Consider the following 18,208-nt stretch of genomic DNA (forward strand, 5'->3'; position numbering starts at 1 on the left):
CTCCCTCTGTTCAGTGTAGGTACAACCAGAGACAAGAAGAGGGAGACAGAGAGAGAAGGAAAGAAAGAAAGAAAAACAGAAGACAGAAGAAGGAGAATAAAGAGAGTGTAGATAAAGACATTGGTTTGAGAACATGAAGGGGAAATGATGTGCGAGGACATCATGTGATGATCACTATCCTGTATTTTTGTATTGTTGTCACTCTAGTCCTTGGGGAGCTGGAGTTTGTATGCATAAGCATTGTGTTAGCCACATACAAAGCTTCTATATTTTGCCATTAATACAGGAAAGGAGGAAATATTGCCACTTTACTGTTGGAGGTATAGCCAAACTCCAGTGGGTACTCAAAATCCTGTTTACACCTGGTATTAACATGCGTCTCAGGTGCTCCAGTCACAAGTGGACAGCACTAAATACAAGTGTGAAAAACCTCCAAGACCCCACATTTTTTGACCACTCATCATCATTATTACTATTATTGTTATTATTATTTTGTAGTGTAAACGCTACTGCATCTCCAACAATGAAATAACAGGAACATATGTCATTAATGCAGGACATGGCAGTTATTTTGGTAAATGGTTAAAAAAAATGGAGATGAGCACTGATGTACATGGTTGGAGTAATCTGAATAGTTGAATTAGCCTGTTCATGTATATTAGTCCTCAAAACATTTTTTTTTAGTTCTTAGCTTTTTAATTAACGCTAACAACAAATCTGGTGCTTGTCTGAGTGACATAATAACTTTAAACAGGGTTGTTTGACCTTCTCGCGGAAGTAATGTAGGCAACAACAAAATCTGGACACAAGTGGTCAGTACGAGACCGCTCAAGACACATAATACTGTATAGACAGGTGTGAACAGCAATGTGTCTCAGCTGTCCACTTGTGATCGGATCACCCAAGACAATTAATGCCATGCATAAACAGGGCCATACATTGTCATGTCTCTTTTCAACACGTATTATTTCTCTTATCTATTTAAAAAAGCAATATGTCAATCATTACTTTATCTTGGTATTTTTACTTTAGAGGTGCAATGTGTATGATTTAGCACCATCTAGCAGAACATTGTATTCTTTTTAATTGTTTGTATTGTACTGTATTGTTTTTTTTATATCTTCCTACCCAGGCACCATATATGTAAATTAGCTACATAGCCAACTCTGGCCCAGCTGATGTGTTGTGCATGGCCCCTGTTAAATAAATAATACCTCAGAATGAGCCTTTTCTATCTACGCAAGAAGTGGGTCCTCTTCCACGGAGCCCGCCATGTCTCTACAATAGCAGAGAATGGATAATCCAAACACATTTTAAAAAGGGCCTTTCGTGTCTTTCATGAGTTGGGCAGCCACTGTAGGTTCTCCTACACACTTGGAAAGGGGGGGGGGGGGGTGGGAGGCTAGGGATATTAATTTCTTTGCCGTTTACAACCTCATCACATGGCCACTAGATCACTATATGCCAATAAAATCCTATGCACAATAATTGAAATGTCAGTTATGCAGCGTTCAGTGGACCTCATCTGTTTGGACACAAAATAAGTTTGCTCACAAAATTACCGTCAGGTTCATGACACATGCGCACCAGCCGATCTTGTTCTTATCTCTGCGTTGCTGTGATGGGAAAAATGTAGAAAACTTTACTGCTAATTAATTGCAGACAATAGTTTTAGAAGTATAGAAGTATGATTTATTATTTACAATCTCTTAGCTATTAGTTTTATAATTAGTAAATAAACTGTATATTATTATTTCACATTCAAATGTTGTATATGTATTCTCAATAGTTGTTTAATCATTGTGGTTCTAATATATAGTTTACTGTAAATAAATATTGACTATATCACTTGTTAAGACCATAAGAAATTTCTGATTTGTGCTGCATGGTCTAATGCAGTTCTAAATTGGTTTGCAAAATAAGTTCAATTCATGTAAGAATATATTGATGAAACCTGTATGTGTTCGTTTAACATGCAAAACACAGATGTTTGTGAATGACGCTGAGTGTTTATTATAAAAATTCTTAACATCAGTGTCAAGAACATCACATAGTCTGCTGTGGTTAGGAAGGGAAGACTAACGTTAATGCCTGTCTCTTAGCATTGACACCAGTCTTGCTTCACCTTCCTGGTTTTTGATTTTGTTCCTATAAAATGTTAAAGTGAATAAAGTAATCAATCCACTAGTACTCTTAAAGCAAGTGCAAGTGAGAAAATCCCAATGTTTCATATGCTCGCTCATCATCAGCATTGTTGTTTTCAATGCGTTTCCTCAGGACAGGTCATTGACTAAAGTGAAATAGTGCAGATGTTTAGGGGTACGGAGGAAGGTCTGAGAGCAAAAAAAGAAGGATCGGGACATGGAGAAGCTGGTTGGGTGGGGTAAAACAGGAAGTGACAACTACAGATGCTGAATAGATGTTTGTTCAGCAGGCATGATACTGAGGAGTTGAAGTGGTGGTGTCATGCAAAGGTGGTGATACTGAAACATAGGTGCCTTTAGTCCACTAGGACCAAAACCAGGGTGTGGAGGCGGCCCAAGGTTCTCTCCAGTATCCAGTTAACCCTAGAAGCCCTCCTTTTCCATCCAACATCCCTCTGCCATAGTTTGTGGGTGGTGCTGTTAATAATGTGGCAACTAGGAAGATTAATTGTGGGTGAGCAGCAGGATTAGCAGGGGCTTTGTGGAGTCAAGCAGTCCAGAAGAGGCCTAGGCTTGTGATCTTTCAAGCAGGCCAGGAAATGAGGGAAGCAGGGGTGCAAATCTACGGTGGCTAAGGTAGATCAAATAGAGGGCTCAAAATTTCAGTGTTAATGCCTGAGTTGCTCTGTCAGCCCATAGTCATCGTCACTGACAGACTGCTTGTGTGTTCAAAATGACATTGAGCATCAAGTATAAAGAGTAGAATAAACAGGCCTCATGCAAGAAGCACTCGTACAAACAGATTTGTTGAGTGATTTAAGGACATGTCTGTTATTCATCAATTTTCTCATTTTCTCTTTTTTAGGTATGAAATAAAGTTAGAAGTGGTCCAGACCTATCGTACATGCCACAAATGGATTATCTCCATTGTTCATCACTGGGGAGTAACACAGATATTTTCAATTCACAGATATAGTTTTGAGTTTAAATATTTTCATCATTGTGGCTGTCAATTTATTAAGGTTTAAGGTTTTTAGAGTTTGGCGCAGAAACTTCTACATTTAAGTTGTTTTTGAAAACTTCTCTCCCTCTGACTGCTACCTCTGCAGGTTTCTGTCCCATATCATATTGTGTTTCAGCTGATGGAATTAAGTACACCATCACCTCCATGTCCTCCATTGTTTATGTGTTGTGTGTTTCGCAGAGCCGTGCTCTGACGACCCCGCCCACATTGAGTAGGTACTTTTTTGTAATTGAAAAGGTTGTTCCTGGAACCGTGTCGAGACGAGCTGAGTAGTGCTAGAACTGTATAGTAGAAAAGCGTCATATTCATTTTCTGTAAATGGAAGGTGGCAGTTCTTCCTAAATACAGTATGTTCTTATTTTGGGTTGTTTTACTTTTTGTATTACACATTCCACAAGTCCAGCATACAAGAAGGGAGTGATCTGTGATATTTCTTAACAGAACAGGTTTCAGCCACTCCACAGGGTGAGAGCAGCAGGTCTGCTGTCAAAACAATATTTCTATCCCAAGCTATTTCTCTCAAAAACATGGTCCACCAGCATATATGTAGTAAGTTCTCAAAATAGGGTTATTTTTGCCATTTTTCCCATTGGTGTAATATGAGACACATGCTGGCCAGACCTTTAATGCCTTTCAGAGATGCTATCTGGAAGCACATTATGTGATCGTTTTCAATTCACAGTGCTCTCTTTGCCCATGAAGAATATGGTTCCATTTAACAGTGCAGACCATTCCATTTCTCAAGGTTATGCATGGCCATGTAGAGGAACAACAATAAAAGTGGGAAAAATGCAGCGCCAAACCATCTCTAATATGTATTTGTCAGTTGAGTCTCTTGCTATGATTAAAGGCCCAGTGAATTCCTTCCTGCAGAAAAGGAAAGTATTTCTGCAAAGACATCAGATATCGCTGTGTCATGATAAACTGCCTGCTACACTAGCTAAAAGGCTATGGGAAGGAAGAGGATGTTTTGGACCTTGAAAGTGAACGAAAGAACAATAGCACAAGAAACTCTTGACCTGTTTGGGAAAATGTTCTGAGATTTAGGCCTCTATTTCTCTTTTTCTTAAAGCAGCATTTGTCACACTTTTTTAGCCTGAATTTCTGACTTTGCTTAATGTCAATTACTCGTTCAAGTTGTGCAGCCAGGACTCTATGAACATACAGTATTTCCCTCACAGTTTAACTAGCATTAAAATAAGATAGCAAGTTAAACGGGGTAAAAATGTAAAATTCTAATTGTATTTGAGCTTCTGAAACTAGTGCAGAGCGATCATGTTTTATCATTTGTCAGACACCACTCAACGCTGCATTTGACTGCTCAGAGTGAGTCACATCTACCCTTTAGTTAATAACTACAGGAGGGCATGGCTGAGTGAAGGTTAAGATCTCTCCTCCCTAACCAGGTAGTGGATCAGATCATTAAAGTCAGGGTTGTGGCTTCACAACACATAATAAAACATGACCTGCTACATTATGTCATAAAACAGAGGGCGTGTTTCCGACATTTCCTTTACCAATCCAAAATGATTTACACTCAAAGTCAAACATGACAAATACTAGTCATTTAAAACTAAATGTTATTCTTTTTTTTTCTTGTTTTGTTTTTTCCCCCTAGCCAACCAGTGGGGCAGGGTCTGAGAGTCACCCTCTACCATACAGTCCTCTACCCCAAGGATCCAGAGATGCAAGGAACCACAAAGGTAAGGGAAAAAAAACAACTTTGTATTTCATAACCTTTTCGGTCAAGAAAATATTCTACATCTACACAATATATTACCATGCATGCAATCAAAACTTGGGTCCATGGATTATGTAAATATAAGTCATAACCCTAACAGCTACAGAGAGTGGGAATCTGTTGAACTTGAGACTGAGTTGAAGTTATGTTATCTATTCTTATTGATCTCATCTCATCTGTGTGATGTGTTGATAGTGGGAATAAATCTGAGTAATCTTTAACTCTGATCTGAATATATGCGTGGGAGCATAGAGCACATATACAAGATGAGGCATCCTTGATCTGTTGATACTAGACATTGATTAGGCCTCATATTGACCCTGTGTAGTCAGTTGATGTAATTGTTTACTGTGGCAATCTCTTAACATCAAACGCTGCACTCGTGGAAAAATGCATCACATTCATTAAAAAGATACAATGTTCTAATTTAATCATGCAGGCCACCTACTGTGCTTGTAACAGACTCTCAGCTGAGGCTTTAGTTTTTTTTAAAGTTCTGACAGTCCATTTTATTAAGAAGTCATTTTATGCTCTTGATGCACTTAATGCCATGTATAAATGCACTACCAAAATACATATTATTACACTATTAATACATTTTATTAGCTACCCTGAGAATTAGAATAGAAATAAACCAATGGAAATATAGCCATACCATAATTGTGAATACATACCATTTTTATCATTTATTTCTAATGCAAAACAGGCTAACAAATGATTAAAAATGTGACTCAAATGATTAAAAATATGACTTGAATGTGTCTTCTCCATCGACATTGTAGTGATTTGAGTTTGGCATGTCAGGTCTGTGTTTTTACCTTATGAATGTTCAGTTTATAGTTCAGACTTCAGTTAGATCAATTGACTGATTTGGGTTTGTAAAATAGCAAATCAAGAGTTTATATAAAATCAGGCCTCTTCTCTTTGTCTGGGTGCTTACTGGAATAATCCCAAATCTCTTACTCCAGAGACATTCATCACTTCTTGTGATGAGCTGACCACCACCGAAGTAGCAAAGCAGGTCAACAGTGACCATTTACACCCTACACAGTGTAGATTGCCCACAGCCCTCATTTATGTTGCCAAGGACAGATCTATGTCATCACAGCCTGACCGGTGGCAGCTCTCACCAGATGTAAGGACAGGAAGGGCCCCGTGCTTTGTCAAAATCAGACCTGGCTAAGAACAGTCCATTTAAAGGTGAGGGCATCTGACACATGAAATATTTTCCCCTCTGTCTAAGATGTGAGCAGCAGTGACAGTCTCCATTTGTTATTTTTATGATGCAGTGCTGCAGTCTTAGATAACACAGCCCTCATCTTCGCCCTTCACCTCCTCTTCATGTCCCTGCCTCCAGCCCCTACCCCCGCTCTTTGTTATGTTGTTTTTTCTTTTTCATATTTACTCTTCTTAATCATACTGGAGTTTTCTATATGTGTGGGAGACAATCACAAAAACTTCTCATTCAAATAGAACAAAGCTGTAGCAAAGCAGTGAAACAACTAACAACATTTCCAGACGGTAATTCCAAAAAACTGAGCCTTTACTGAATTGAGGATATGAACAATAGGGTTGAAACACAATGCAGTATGATTTTATATTGTTCAAAGCAACACTTGTTTTTTGATACCCATGGTAAATTAAACAAGTCACTACACATTTTGTTGATTAGTTGAAAAAGTGGGGGGTTTTGGTCATACTAGATCTCATGTGTTTGTCATCTCTGTACATTGTTGTACTGCTTCACTTTTGTGCTATAATTTTAGAAACCACACACAGACAAAAGGCACTTTTCTCTATCAGAAGTATATTAAATTATGACATTTCACAATGTATGGACATAACCAGATATTCCACATTATACCCCATGTGATTGTTTTCAGGGTTAATGAAGTGGTCTTTTTAAATGGCGGTACAAGCGAGGCTGTATAGTTTTATTCTGACTCCGGCAGTAGCAAGCAGCAGCAATTCTGACATCGCCCTGGCGGCTGCACAGAAAGAACCTCCCTTTCCTCCTTTCAACCGTCCGTGCCCACCCCCTCCACCGTGTCACCTGTGTGGAAGCCCCAGAGTCTTGGTGCCAGAGGTAATTATAGCAGCTAGGAGCTCCCAGAGGAGGGCAGCTCTGGCAGGTCACTGCCCAGGGAGAGAGGGGTGGAAACCAAGGACAGAACTCCAGGATAAGCTTCTGTCTTGCTTGGTAGAGGAGTCAACCTGGAGGAGACAGAGCAAAACAAGGCAGCGAGGAGAAGAAAAGGAGGGAGTGGAGGGAGGATGTGCTGTAGTGGTAGTGCAATCTAAATCATGTGTTTCATAGAGCAGGTCTGACAACAGATAGATATACAGAACCAGAGAAAAAGATAAAGAAGAGATGAGGAGACAGGAGGAGCATTAAACAATGATATAGAACTTAAAAATGAGAGTGAACTAGACAAAAGTCAATGTGAAGGAGGATAGTGGGGGCTCTAGTGTGTCTCGGTGAAGGCGTGACAATAGAATGGAGTATATAGTCTGGCAGAGGGCCTGAGGATCCTTTGCCACTGTCACCTTGGCTCAAACTCTCTGCACTAGTCCAATTGTCAACTCAACTCTAAGTCTAGCATTAAAAAATGTAGTCCCAGCTTAGAGTACTGTGTGTCTTCATGAAGATTCTTCCATATACGTATTTCCCCAAATAGTGGCTAGTGACTTTATTTCCCTCAGCTGCAGAGGGTTTCGAGCCTTTGGGTGTTGTTTGCCAGCCAAGTTAGCCTGGTTGCCCTGGTTACCCTGGTTACCCATTCTCATGTCGTATTGCTACCATCATTATTATTAAAATATGTGCTCTTATCCCCGTATTCAAATGATTTTGCGTCTCCTCCGTTTCCCTCCCCTATCTATGATGGTCTGGCTACACATGTACTCATAGAACAGGAATTATATCCAGGTATTTATACTTAACTGGCTTGCACATTATATAACGGGCAGGAGGTTATCCACCCTTGTTTTTTCCCCAGCCTGCTTTTGTGGCCTCATCGGACACCAGCTTTTAATTGACCACCATCTTTAATTTAAGGGAAGACATTATACCATGCTATAAGCCACATCCAATGATACATTGCTTTCCTGTGTCTTACCATGACAATATCATTTCAGTATGATCCATGCAAAACAATGTGCTGGGTTATTTATTACCAACTTGTCATTTTCTTTGGGTGATACATTTTGAAGCGTGATTCACAAGTTTATTTCATAGATCTAATTTTAACTGTAGAAGTATGTAAAAAAAGATGCTTCCGATTTGATTGATATATCCCTGTACATAGAGGAGATTTTAATAAAATACCTTTAATTTCCTCTCTGTATTTAAATAAATATGCTAGGCAGTAGTAACTGCTTTTTTTACAGGTATCAGATTACATTTGAGTAGGCCATCCCTCAGCAGTGACAGCAGTAAATGAAAAGGATATCTTTGTACAAGCAGAGTAAACAGACAAGGCCTGAAATCTGCCTTACAGTATGAGCCCTGGGCCCCTTTAATCTTGTTGTTCTGGGCCTGCTTCCAGCTACTTTGTATGTATGTATCTTAAATGGCGCATAACTGTTATTAAAATCCCAGGGGGAAAGCAGCCTTCAAAGTAAAAAAAAAGCTACTTCCTGACGACACCCATGGGGCGCCTCACATTTGTTTGGCGGTTCTCTTTCGTTACATGTTGGGGTGATCTGCACCGCAATTCCTGCTTCACCCCCTCAGCCCCCCAAAAAATGGAGCAACGGGAACAGATCCAGACTAAGAGTAAACTGTTTTACAGTTGCTGCACAACAAATAAACAAACATCTGGAAGCATTCAAAGCAGCCCATTAGAAGAGCTCTGGGCTTTGCCAAAAAGGGGTAAATGATGAGGAATGGGCTGTCGAGAGGCTGGTGGAGACAGGGGAGAGGCCAGATGACAGAGCTGTGGGTGCTAAGCACTGCCTTTTAGAGCTCAGCTTGGCTCAGAGAGATCTACACCTGCTGCTATCTCCTCCCCTCCTCTCCTCCACCAGACATCTGGATGAGATACATGACTAATGGATAACTAAACTGCTAGTGCTGAAACTTAGCTGTTGTCATTATGAAGGGAAAGGTTGTTGGTTTGACTGATGACTTAATGTTCTTTGCACAACGCACTTAGTAAAACTAGAAGTGAGTTTGACGGCTTTAAAAAATGTTAATGAATCAAAACAGTTATACAGTTCCCCAATGTCAGCTTACTGTTGCTTGTATAATGGCCAGGACTGATTATTTGATTTATAACTGCATGGATCACATGATGTTATGAATAGAAATTTGAGCTTTTTTCTAAAGTTCTGTGATTTAAGAAGAACACATGTGCCGTTGGATATGGAATTTTTTGGTAAATCAATTGATACATTACCTCACACATCTGTTACTCTACTCCTGAGTTGTTTTCCGTGCTTATCTTGAGTGATACCTCAGTTCTGTTTGATGTCAATCTGCAGTTAGAATGAAAACTCTCATCTCTCTGCTGATAATCTTCCCGTTCTGGTTTGGATTGCCTTGGCATGTTCCATGAGTATGGAAATGTCCTCTTTGGAGCTCAGTGAAAAAAGACAGAGCACCCTTGACGTTTCCCATTAGACACATGTACGTGCTCTGCAAGACATTTCACTCAGCCTCGTAATGATTATACCAGCAGGATCTGTCCCCTGATAAACATCACTCTTAAACACAAAGGCTTGCTCTGGCCCCCACACAACTAAAATGAGGTATATAGAAGGAGCAAAGTTTAAGTTTTTCCGCCACACTGGTCCAATACACGCTTTCCAGAACTGCTTCTCTTGTAATAAAGCAAGTTATAGACAATGCGTGCCATCAACATCAACAAGCAAAGACAGATGATGAAATATTGCTATAGAGAATTATATATCTCACTGCCAGCTGTATACCATGAGCTTGTGTTGAGTGAGCCTTTGCAACAAACTCTATGAGGTGAATTGACAAAGTAAAGACATGGCCTTTTTCCCGGTTACTGAGTTCATAAAAATGTTTCCCAAGCACTCGTCACTGCTTGAAGGTTTTATGTCTTAGCAGTGTTTGCCAGTTCATGAGCTGATGAGGTGTTAAAGATTGGTTTCCAGTGAGTGGGTGTCTTGTCTCAGATATAGTCATGTAAATCAGAATACAGCTACAGTAATCTAAACCCCAGTAAAATGGTCTTGTTTGTTCCTACGACAATGAACACACACACGCTGAGACATTTTGCCAAACTATAATATACTTAAAGCATCATTTATTAAACAGAGCAATTTCTTTATTATTCATTTTGCTTTTTAGGAGAAATTGTTTGATGAGTAAGATTTTTTTTCCTACACTCTCTGATCTACTTCATGAAGACTACTTAAAATGATGTATTTTTTTAATATGTATTGTATATTGAAACATGATGATATAGTACTCAATATTTGTGTCTTTTGTTTTAGTTTTTTATGTTCATCGATGTACAAAATCATGAAAACAAGACAGATGTGGTTGAGAAGCCACATGCTTATACTACATACCTCCCTTAACTCAAGAAAAGAGGGGTAAAAAGAATCTTCTCAAACAGACAAAAATACAAATTTCCTGACTTCTTCTAAAAACAGTTTTTCAAACCCAGATTTGTAGTATTGAATGAACAAGATCCTGTAAATTCAGTCACATTACTCCATTCTGTGTGTAGCACCAGCTGCATATCATAGCACATCACAGCAGTAGACTCCTCCACTCTATGAGGTCAGGCTCTATTTCCTTTATCTGAGTCAGATGATGTGATATTATTCCTCCCAAGAGTGGATTGGCTCAGCAACATGAATATCCATTAAAGCCGGCCTATGGAGATGGATGAGGGGAGAGGGGACAAGGCAAACTGGGCCTGCAATCCTTCACCGCAGCCTCACATAATACTCCACTGTCCGCATCCAAAGTGATGAGAGCTCATTTTTGGAAGCAGGCCTGTCCTTGTTATTACTAGCCATGGAAATCACCTTAGTGTTTTCTCCTTCAGAAGCAGGCTAGATTAAAATGCCAGGATAACCTCCTCAACTTCCATGACAGGTTTAACTGCTGAACTCTGACGTGCCAGCTCTAAACTGCTTGAGAAAGCTGCCTTCCACCAAGTGTCATTACCTCTCCGTTATCGGATGGCACTCCTCTCACAGTGTGTGAATAATTCTGTTTGTGCTGGGTTTGGGGAAATGTCAGTGACACTATTGTTTTTACCTTGCCGTTTGATGTAGCTGAGAGAGTCTCCTGAGTATCTTGAGTTCTTAAACTGATGTTGGACGTATACAGCAAAAAGTTAAAGTGGAAAGATAGCGCTGTCAGCTTCAGAGCTATTCCAAGATATTTTTTGTTAGTTCTTCTCAGTACTGGTATGAACGTAAATATTTCCCTCTGTGATATTCTGTCTAAATAAGGGCTGATTCACAGTCAGGTTTAAAATATGTTTAAACAGTTTTGACTTAAGGGATCCAAGCGATTTCATTATAACGCTGCAAAGACTTCACAGATCAAGTGAGACATTATCTGTATCTTATTAGTCTAAAGTCACTGTACAAATTAAACTGATGCTACACTTTTTGTAGAACACCTACATTAGTTTATGATGAACATTAAACAGTTTGAACTCTGAGCCTGAAAGCTTACCATTATAATTTTGAACTCCTCCATTCATCACCACTGAAAAATGACGATTACAAACTTTGAACCATTTTCTCAGCAGCAGGAAAATATGTAACCTCCTAAATCTTTACCGTCCGTGACCATTGCAGACAAACCTTTATTATTTATGATTATACAAACCCAACTGGACTCACCCGTTAAGACATACTCAAGCATGAATAACAGACTTAAGTTTGAAGCAATATGTTGGCCTGTACTCCAAATGTGTCAGACTGATAGACAAGGACACAGGTTCCTGCCAATCTGGCCTAGCACTCTTAGAAAAACATACTGCTGGTGCTCTGGACTTCGGTCTGCTTCCCAGTTGCACTGGTCATTCTCAGGAAAGTAGCAGAACATAAATCACCCAAAGTGGATAGGTCTTACTGCTAGAATCAGCTCTGAAATTCTGGTATTGCTAATGCAGCTACACTATTATTCATTTCCACCATGATTTGTAGTTGTGGTTCAGGACAACTGAGATGTAGTCTGTGCTTTCCACTCGTACTTTCAATCAGAAGTTGGAGAAGGTTTCTGTAGCCTTCGTGGTTTCCAAAGGTGGGAGTCCATCATAGTAATTTAGGATGGGGGCTAGCTGCCAGATGGTTTTGGATATTTTTACAGCAGGATGGATGTTGGGTCCACCAGTTTTCTTCTGTGTCAGTACCCTTTGAAACAAATTGCTCAGTGAGCAGGCGGAGTCTGTCTGTGTGAGAGGGCTCTCTACCCTTCACTCTGATGAATAGCTACTAACATGCTGGCAGATGCTGGACAACTTGTCATGCTAAAGGGGACATGATCAGACCACAATAAGTCCTTGTAGCTTTGTAATTATTGTATATTACCAGGGATGTTTACAGAGAGATACAAAATGTCACATATTTTAGATTGTAAGATACAGTAAGTAACAAAACAAGATGCAGTGCTTGTTAAATATATGTGTCTTGTTGGTTTTTGTTGGATCATATATCTTAATCAGGGTGTTTTTAATAAATTATATTTTGAGTAGACTGTAGATCGTAATTCTAGAGTAACTGATCTCACGCTGTAATCATTCAAGATGAAAACATGCCTTAATACTGGTCTGGTTAATGGCTCCAACAAATTAGATTCCAATTCACTCGATGGCCAGTTTATCATGCTGGGTGACAACACATTCTGCATGGCTTAACAGCTGCGCTACATCACTGAACCTTTCTGTCAGGCATGATCGTAACGGAGCTATACATGCCATGGAATCACTAATATGCAGTGAGAAAAGGGGCCAGCAGTGATCATTTACACAGCAACATAAAGTGGACTAGCATGTCATGTCAGAGGAGAGGCTCCAAGTGGCAATGACACACTTAAACAGGTTGGTCATGTAGATAACACACAGTACGTGAACACAAGTCAACAAACATAAACGTTAAAAAAATGTCTATATTTTCAAAAAGATTGCAGTCACTTATTCTGTAGAGTGTCGTAGGTCCTGGAACATAACACACACACACACACACACACACACACACACATGCATGCACGCACGCACACACACAAACACTGACATCCTCATTCCCAGGTACCCTCAATGCTCCAAAGCTATTGTGGTGGAAAGAGCTGAACTCATCTGTCAATTATGGTAAGCTCCATTGGGCCATTGTCTAAACTGTTTTCTCACTCACTGGTGAATCCAGTGATTTATTGTCAACTGCCTTGACATCAATATACAATTGGGAGACACTAAGCTGTGATGTCTGAACACAAACTATTGTCAGAGTATCAGCATAGCTCACATTAAGTGCCATTTGGATTATTCATTGCATCGTGTTGTATGAAAGCCTGTTTTGGATTCTGTGTTTTTAAAGAGAAGACCATTATCCCATACGCTGGGAATTCAGTGCTTTGGATCTGAGCTTCTATTTACTTCAGATTTTCTATTCAACCACATGAACAGTGTCAGAGCTGAACCAAACATAGACACAGTGTCACAAATTTTGTGGGTCAGCCTGTCCTGCCCTGTATTAAAGTCCATAAGGTCAACTGGATATTAGTGTCAGGCCTCATTTTTGAACTGACATGCATTTTATCTCTCTTAAAATATAAACCTTGGTTACAGGAAGTAGCGGGTCTTTTACGGTTTGTACTGGCATCAACATTTCAGCTCAACCAGAATGAAAAGAGCAAGGTCACTGAAAAGCTAGGAAGTCCAAAACAACCTTTTAATCCGTCACTTTGATTTGCTGATTAAGTCACTATAAACAGACGGAGCAGGTTTCTTTGTCACAATAATGCGAGTGGACAAGTTATTTCACCATCATAATTTGATTCATGGATAGTCTCTGGCATGTTATGTCACTGCAGTGTAGGATGATTGGATTGACTGAGTCATTTTGGTCACACACATGAATTTATCCCAGACTGTTGTGATTTAAAAGGCTGTTTGCTTCATCCCCTTCCCCTCAGGACAAACATGAATTCAGAACTAAACCTTCACAATTGGTAGCCATCAAACCATATCATATCTGCTAAGAAAGATTTTTTGATTATACATTGGTGTACAGTATTTGTTGAGCGTATGAGCTGAGTGTTTTGTACTACTGTAAGAACGTGTGCCTCTTTAAAAGAAAGCAGGGTAACGTAAGAATACAGTACAGTAAAAGTTCATGAAAGAATCACTGACAACTATTTTATTGCACATAAATAGCTCCAGTCTTTGGAGTGTTGGGTGCCTGAAGATGCTCAAAAGAAAGTTAAAATATGTTTCACTATTTGACTCCATTAGCAAGTGTTAACACATAACCTTTGGCAGTGCTGTGAAACTACTCTGCACCATTTTAGGCATACTCTGCGGCTGTAACACTGAACTAAGAATTCGGACAGTTGGATAACAAAGACAGAGGAAGAGGGCATGATATTGGATAAAGTGAAATGAACAGTTAACATGTCTGGCAGTGTGGTTCTTTATTTGCACACTCTGACCCTGAGATGCAATGTCTTTGGGCTAACCAGCTGCTTGTTTGTGCACTTTGATCCATTGTGTTTCTGGTTCAAATAGCTTGGTTATATTTTCTCTCCTTTGCATTATACCATTGTATAATTCTCTTGTCTGTATTCACAGTGAAAAGAAATATAAATAAATTGATTGTTTTGTAAGAGTACATCCACAAATGTGTTGTACTGTACCATCACTTGTGTTATTGTTGTGCTTTATGTAGCAGGTAGTAGATTGTAATAGCGGAGCTGAAAGGATGATATTAAGACAACCTTGGGAGAGAAGCGATAACAGCCATGGGCATCTGTCCTTCATGCCATCACTAACCCACTGTGACATTTTGGCTGAGAAATGACTTAAGCTACAACACTAACAGTTTATTTGCACTCTTTATATGATAGTTGAAGGGGATGCAATAGCTTTTTTTTTTATTGTACAGTTGTAGAAATTGCTTCCTTGGTCAGTTCGTATTGTGATATGCTGTTAGCCATTAGACTATGGCGAGGTAATCCTGATAAATACAATGAACAAATCAAGGATATTATTGCTGTGATGTGCAGTCGATAATATTTGGCTTCATTAATTCCCATGCCCTAAGATGACATCCAGCCCCTATTAGGTTTGGAATCTCATCCCCGTCTCCTCTATACCTCAGCTGTGGCTCAACCAAGCAGCCAAGCAGATAATACGCTCTGAGCTCTGAAACATGTACCATTATAATTAGCTTTGTCAGGTCCTAGCCCCTACAACCCTCATGCAGATAATATGATAATATGTCTTCATAACCGGCTGACCTTACATGCTCAATATTTCTCCCCTTATGAAGATTACATGTCAATAAAGTAATTGAGTCCCGGGGTGTGTGGCAAGTGAAGATTTAGGTTATTGGACTTTTCGGGGCAGTGATGTACGAGCGTTATTATTCTACCTGTCAGGAGATGTGCAGGGGGCTGAGGACAGTCCGAGAGTGTCAGGGGGAAAGCAGGGGAGAGGAGAGAAGAGGGGCAGGGGAGAGCAAGGGAGAGGGAGGCAGAGATAAGAGAAGAGCGAAAGGGAAAGGGAAAGAGAAGGGAGGGCACAGAAAGAAATGAAGTGAGCTAAAGAGAGCGACAGACAAGAGGGAGTGAGTGAGACGGAAATGGAGAGATGAGGAGGGAGGACATGGGAGAGCAGAAGAGGCAAGACCATTTCTCACAAGGAGAGACAGATCCACAGTTAATCATTTGCTCATACCTTCATCTCTCTGTCCCCTCCAACACTCTCTGCATATGAACAGGGGATATGTCATATTAATTAAGAGATGTAGAGTTACAGTGGAGCCATCCATCTGAATGGGGCACAGGGAGGCCAGAGCGGGCTGAAATATTCCACACAATATAAACCTATCATCACCTCTTCCTTATACCTGATTGGCTACTGTGGTTTCATCAGTTTAAATTTGGACATGAAACCCATGTAATTTGACACAGGTTGAGCTGCAGGCTGTATGATGTCACCAAGAATACAGTTTGTAATACTTTAAATTTAAACAGTAACAGTTTATTTACATGCTGTATTTTGTTATTAGCTATTCTACTGCCATTAATACATTATTCTGTAAACAATTCAGAGCCATTTTTAATAATTTGAGCAGTAATTACATTAGGCTTTGCTAAAATGGAAAAAATGTCTGAATGAAATAATAAATGTAATAGACCATTCAGGTAGCAATTACAAAAATGAATCAATAAATGCACACACACTGTATGCACATGTACATCTACTTATATTACACAGTTAACATGTGCGGTATGTCACCTCATTGTGATGACTTCTAAGGGCTGCACCATGAATCAAACAAAAAGAAAAAAAGAAAACAAAAATAAATCCAAGTAGGGTTAACAATATTAGACATTCACTATATGTAGGATTACTTCTCAACAGTATCTATCTCAAGCTTTCCAGATAAGAACTGTCAATGCAAAACTTATTTAAAAATAACTATGTTTGCCTCCTACATCACTGATCATAATCATGATTTGGATCAAATATACTTGACATGATATGACTTGAAATAATTAACTTTCTGTTTCACCTGACAGTGTCCACAAAAACATCATTTTTTCTCAATCCCAAAATAGCACCATGTCTTACTAACATTAAGACAGAATCCTTGATCTCAACAGTGCATATAATGCCACAATGCCACTTAGTGACACATTGTGCTAAATACCATATGTCAAGGTACTGGTTTGTCCATCATAATTTGACTGTCAGTACTGGAGACAGAGGAAATGGGATGTGAAAATTAGTGTGGTCGATTGAGGTCCAACAATGAAGGTTACTCACATTTTCAGCTGCAAGAGAGACTGAAGCAGGGGACACACAAAGGCAGGGTGGGAGAGCAATGTTAAGGGGTATTTTACCATGTCCTTTTGGATTAAGCCTGGCGATTGATATCTTACAGTCAGATGAAGCTCTGATGTGAGTGATCCAGACCCTCCATCATTGTGACATGCAGCTCTTGGCTAACGCTCATCCGTGTTGATGGGCACACCCTGCGCCACAAGGGCCCTGGCTAACATACCCACCTTCCTTTCTCTCAGTCTCTTTCCGCCTCACTCTGACGTCTCTGTTCTTTTATTTCTATTGCCCTTCTCCCCTGTTTTCTGTCACCATGTCATGTCCAATCACTGTTTGGCTGGCCAGGCACTCAATCGGGCAGGCAGGGAGCAGGAGCCCCAGGTAGAGAACTGCCTAACAGGCGTCAGGATGGGCACTGAAATGACTCTAATAATGGGGTCCCAGTGTGGCCCAGACAGACCAGTCAGTTAGTAAAACCGGGATGGGGAGTAATAAGTGTTTGATGTCTGCAGGGGAAGGATGTGTGAAGGAGTACAGCCAACCCTTGGACACTCCAGTCAGACAGGTGCAGCCAGCCAGGGTCTGAGGGTGGCAACTGTGGAACAAGACGTCGGATTAGTATTGATGTGTGTCATGCTGGAGGTTGCTGGGCTGTTTGTTTTAAGAGAGTATGTCAGAGTGGTAGCAATCATGCGGTAATTGATGTCTAGTACAAGAACATAAGCTAGAGGACAACCTGATCTGCCTGGTGCTGAGTGTAAGCTTTCAAGAAACAATCAATTTTATGGTGAGACGAAAGAAACTGCTCCTGCACAGTGCATGCCTACATTATCTGTGCATACTTATATGCATCTGTAAAACTCCAGCAGCAGTTACTCTTGTGGCTAAATTTGCTGGCCATCTTTGATTTGATGAAAATTGCCCCTGACAGGTAGTGAGGTGCCATTTTGTCCACTGATGCGTGAAGTCCATCATTGTCTGTATAGTTGAGTTTAGTTACCATGGCACTTAGCGACTGACATTGCTTTAGAGCCAGCAAAACACTGTCATTGTCATGTCATTTATCTTTTGCTAACCAATTTTCAATGTGTTCCTCACTGAATGCCTCGCTGAATGCTTCTAGCTTTTTACAGTAGGCATGTGATGAGTTTCAGTGCCCTCTAAGTATTAACTGTATTTCAACCCCTCAACACATTTTAGGTACAGCCGTAATATCACAAGGAATAGGTTTCCCAGCACCCTCCAATGATAAAGAAGCCCATCTTCGTAACAAAAAATGATAGTGATGATGGTTTTGATC

General features: G+C 40.0%; 1 protein-coding gene across 1 annotated transcript in view; it reads left to right on the forward strand.

The window, feature by feature from the left end:
• lrmda (leucine rich melanocyte differentiation associated) overlaps positions 1–18,208 on the forward strand; it is a 203,726-nt gene that overhangs the window by 175,270 nt on the left and 10,248 nt on the right. The window contains exon 6 of the mRNA XM_053332914.1: positions 4,787–4,871. Coding sequence (XP_053188889.1) covers positions 4,787–4,871 — 85 coding nt within the window. The remainder of the gene's footprint in view (positions 1–4,786; positions 4,872–18,208) is intronic.

The sequence above is a fragment of the Scomber japonicus genome, chromosome 14 (assembly GCF_027409825.1).
Source record: "Scomber japonicus isolate fScoJap1 chromosome 14, fScoJap1.pri, whole genome shotgun sequence".
NCBI lineage: Eukaryota > Metazoa > Chordata > Actinopteri > Scombriformes > Scombridae > Scomber > Scomber japonicus.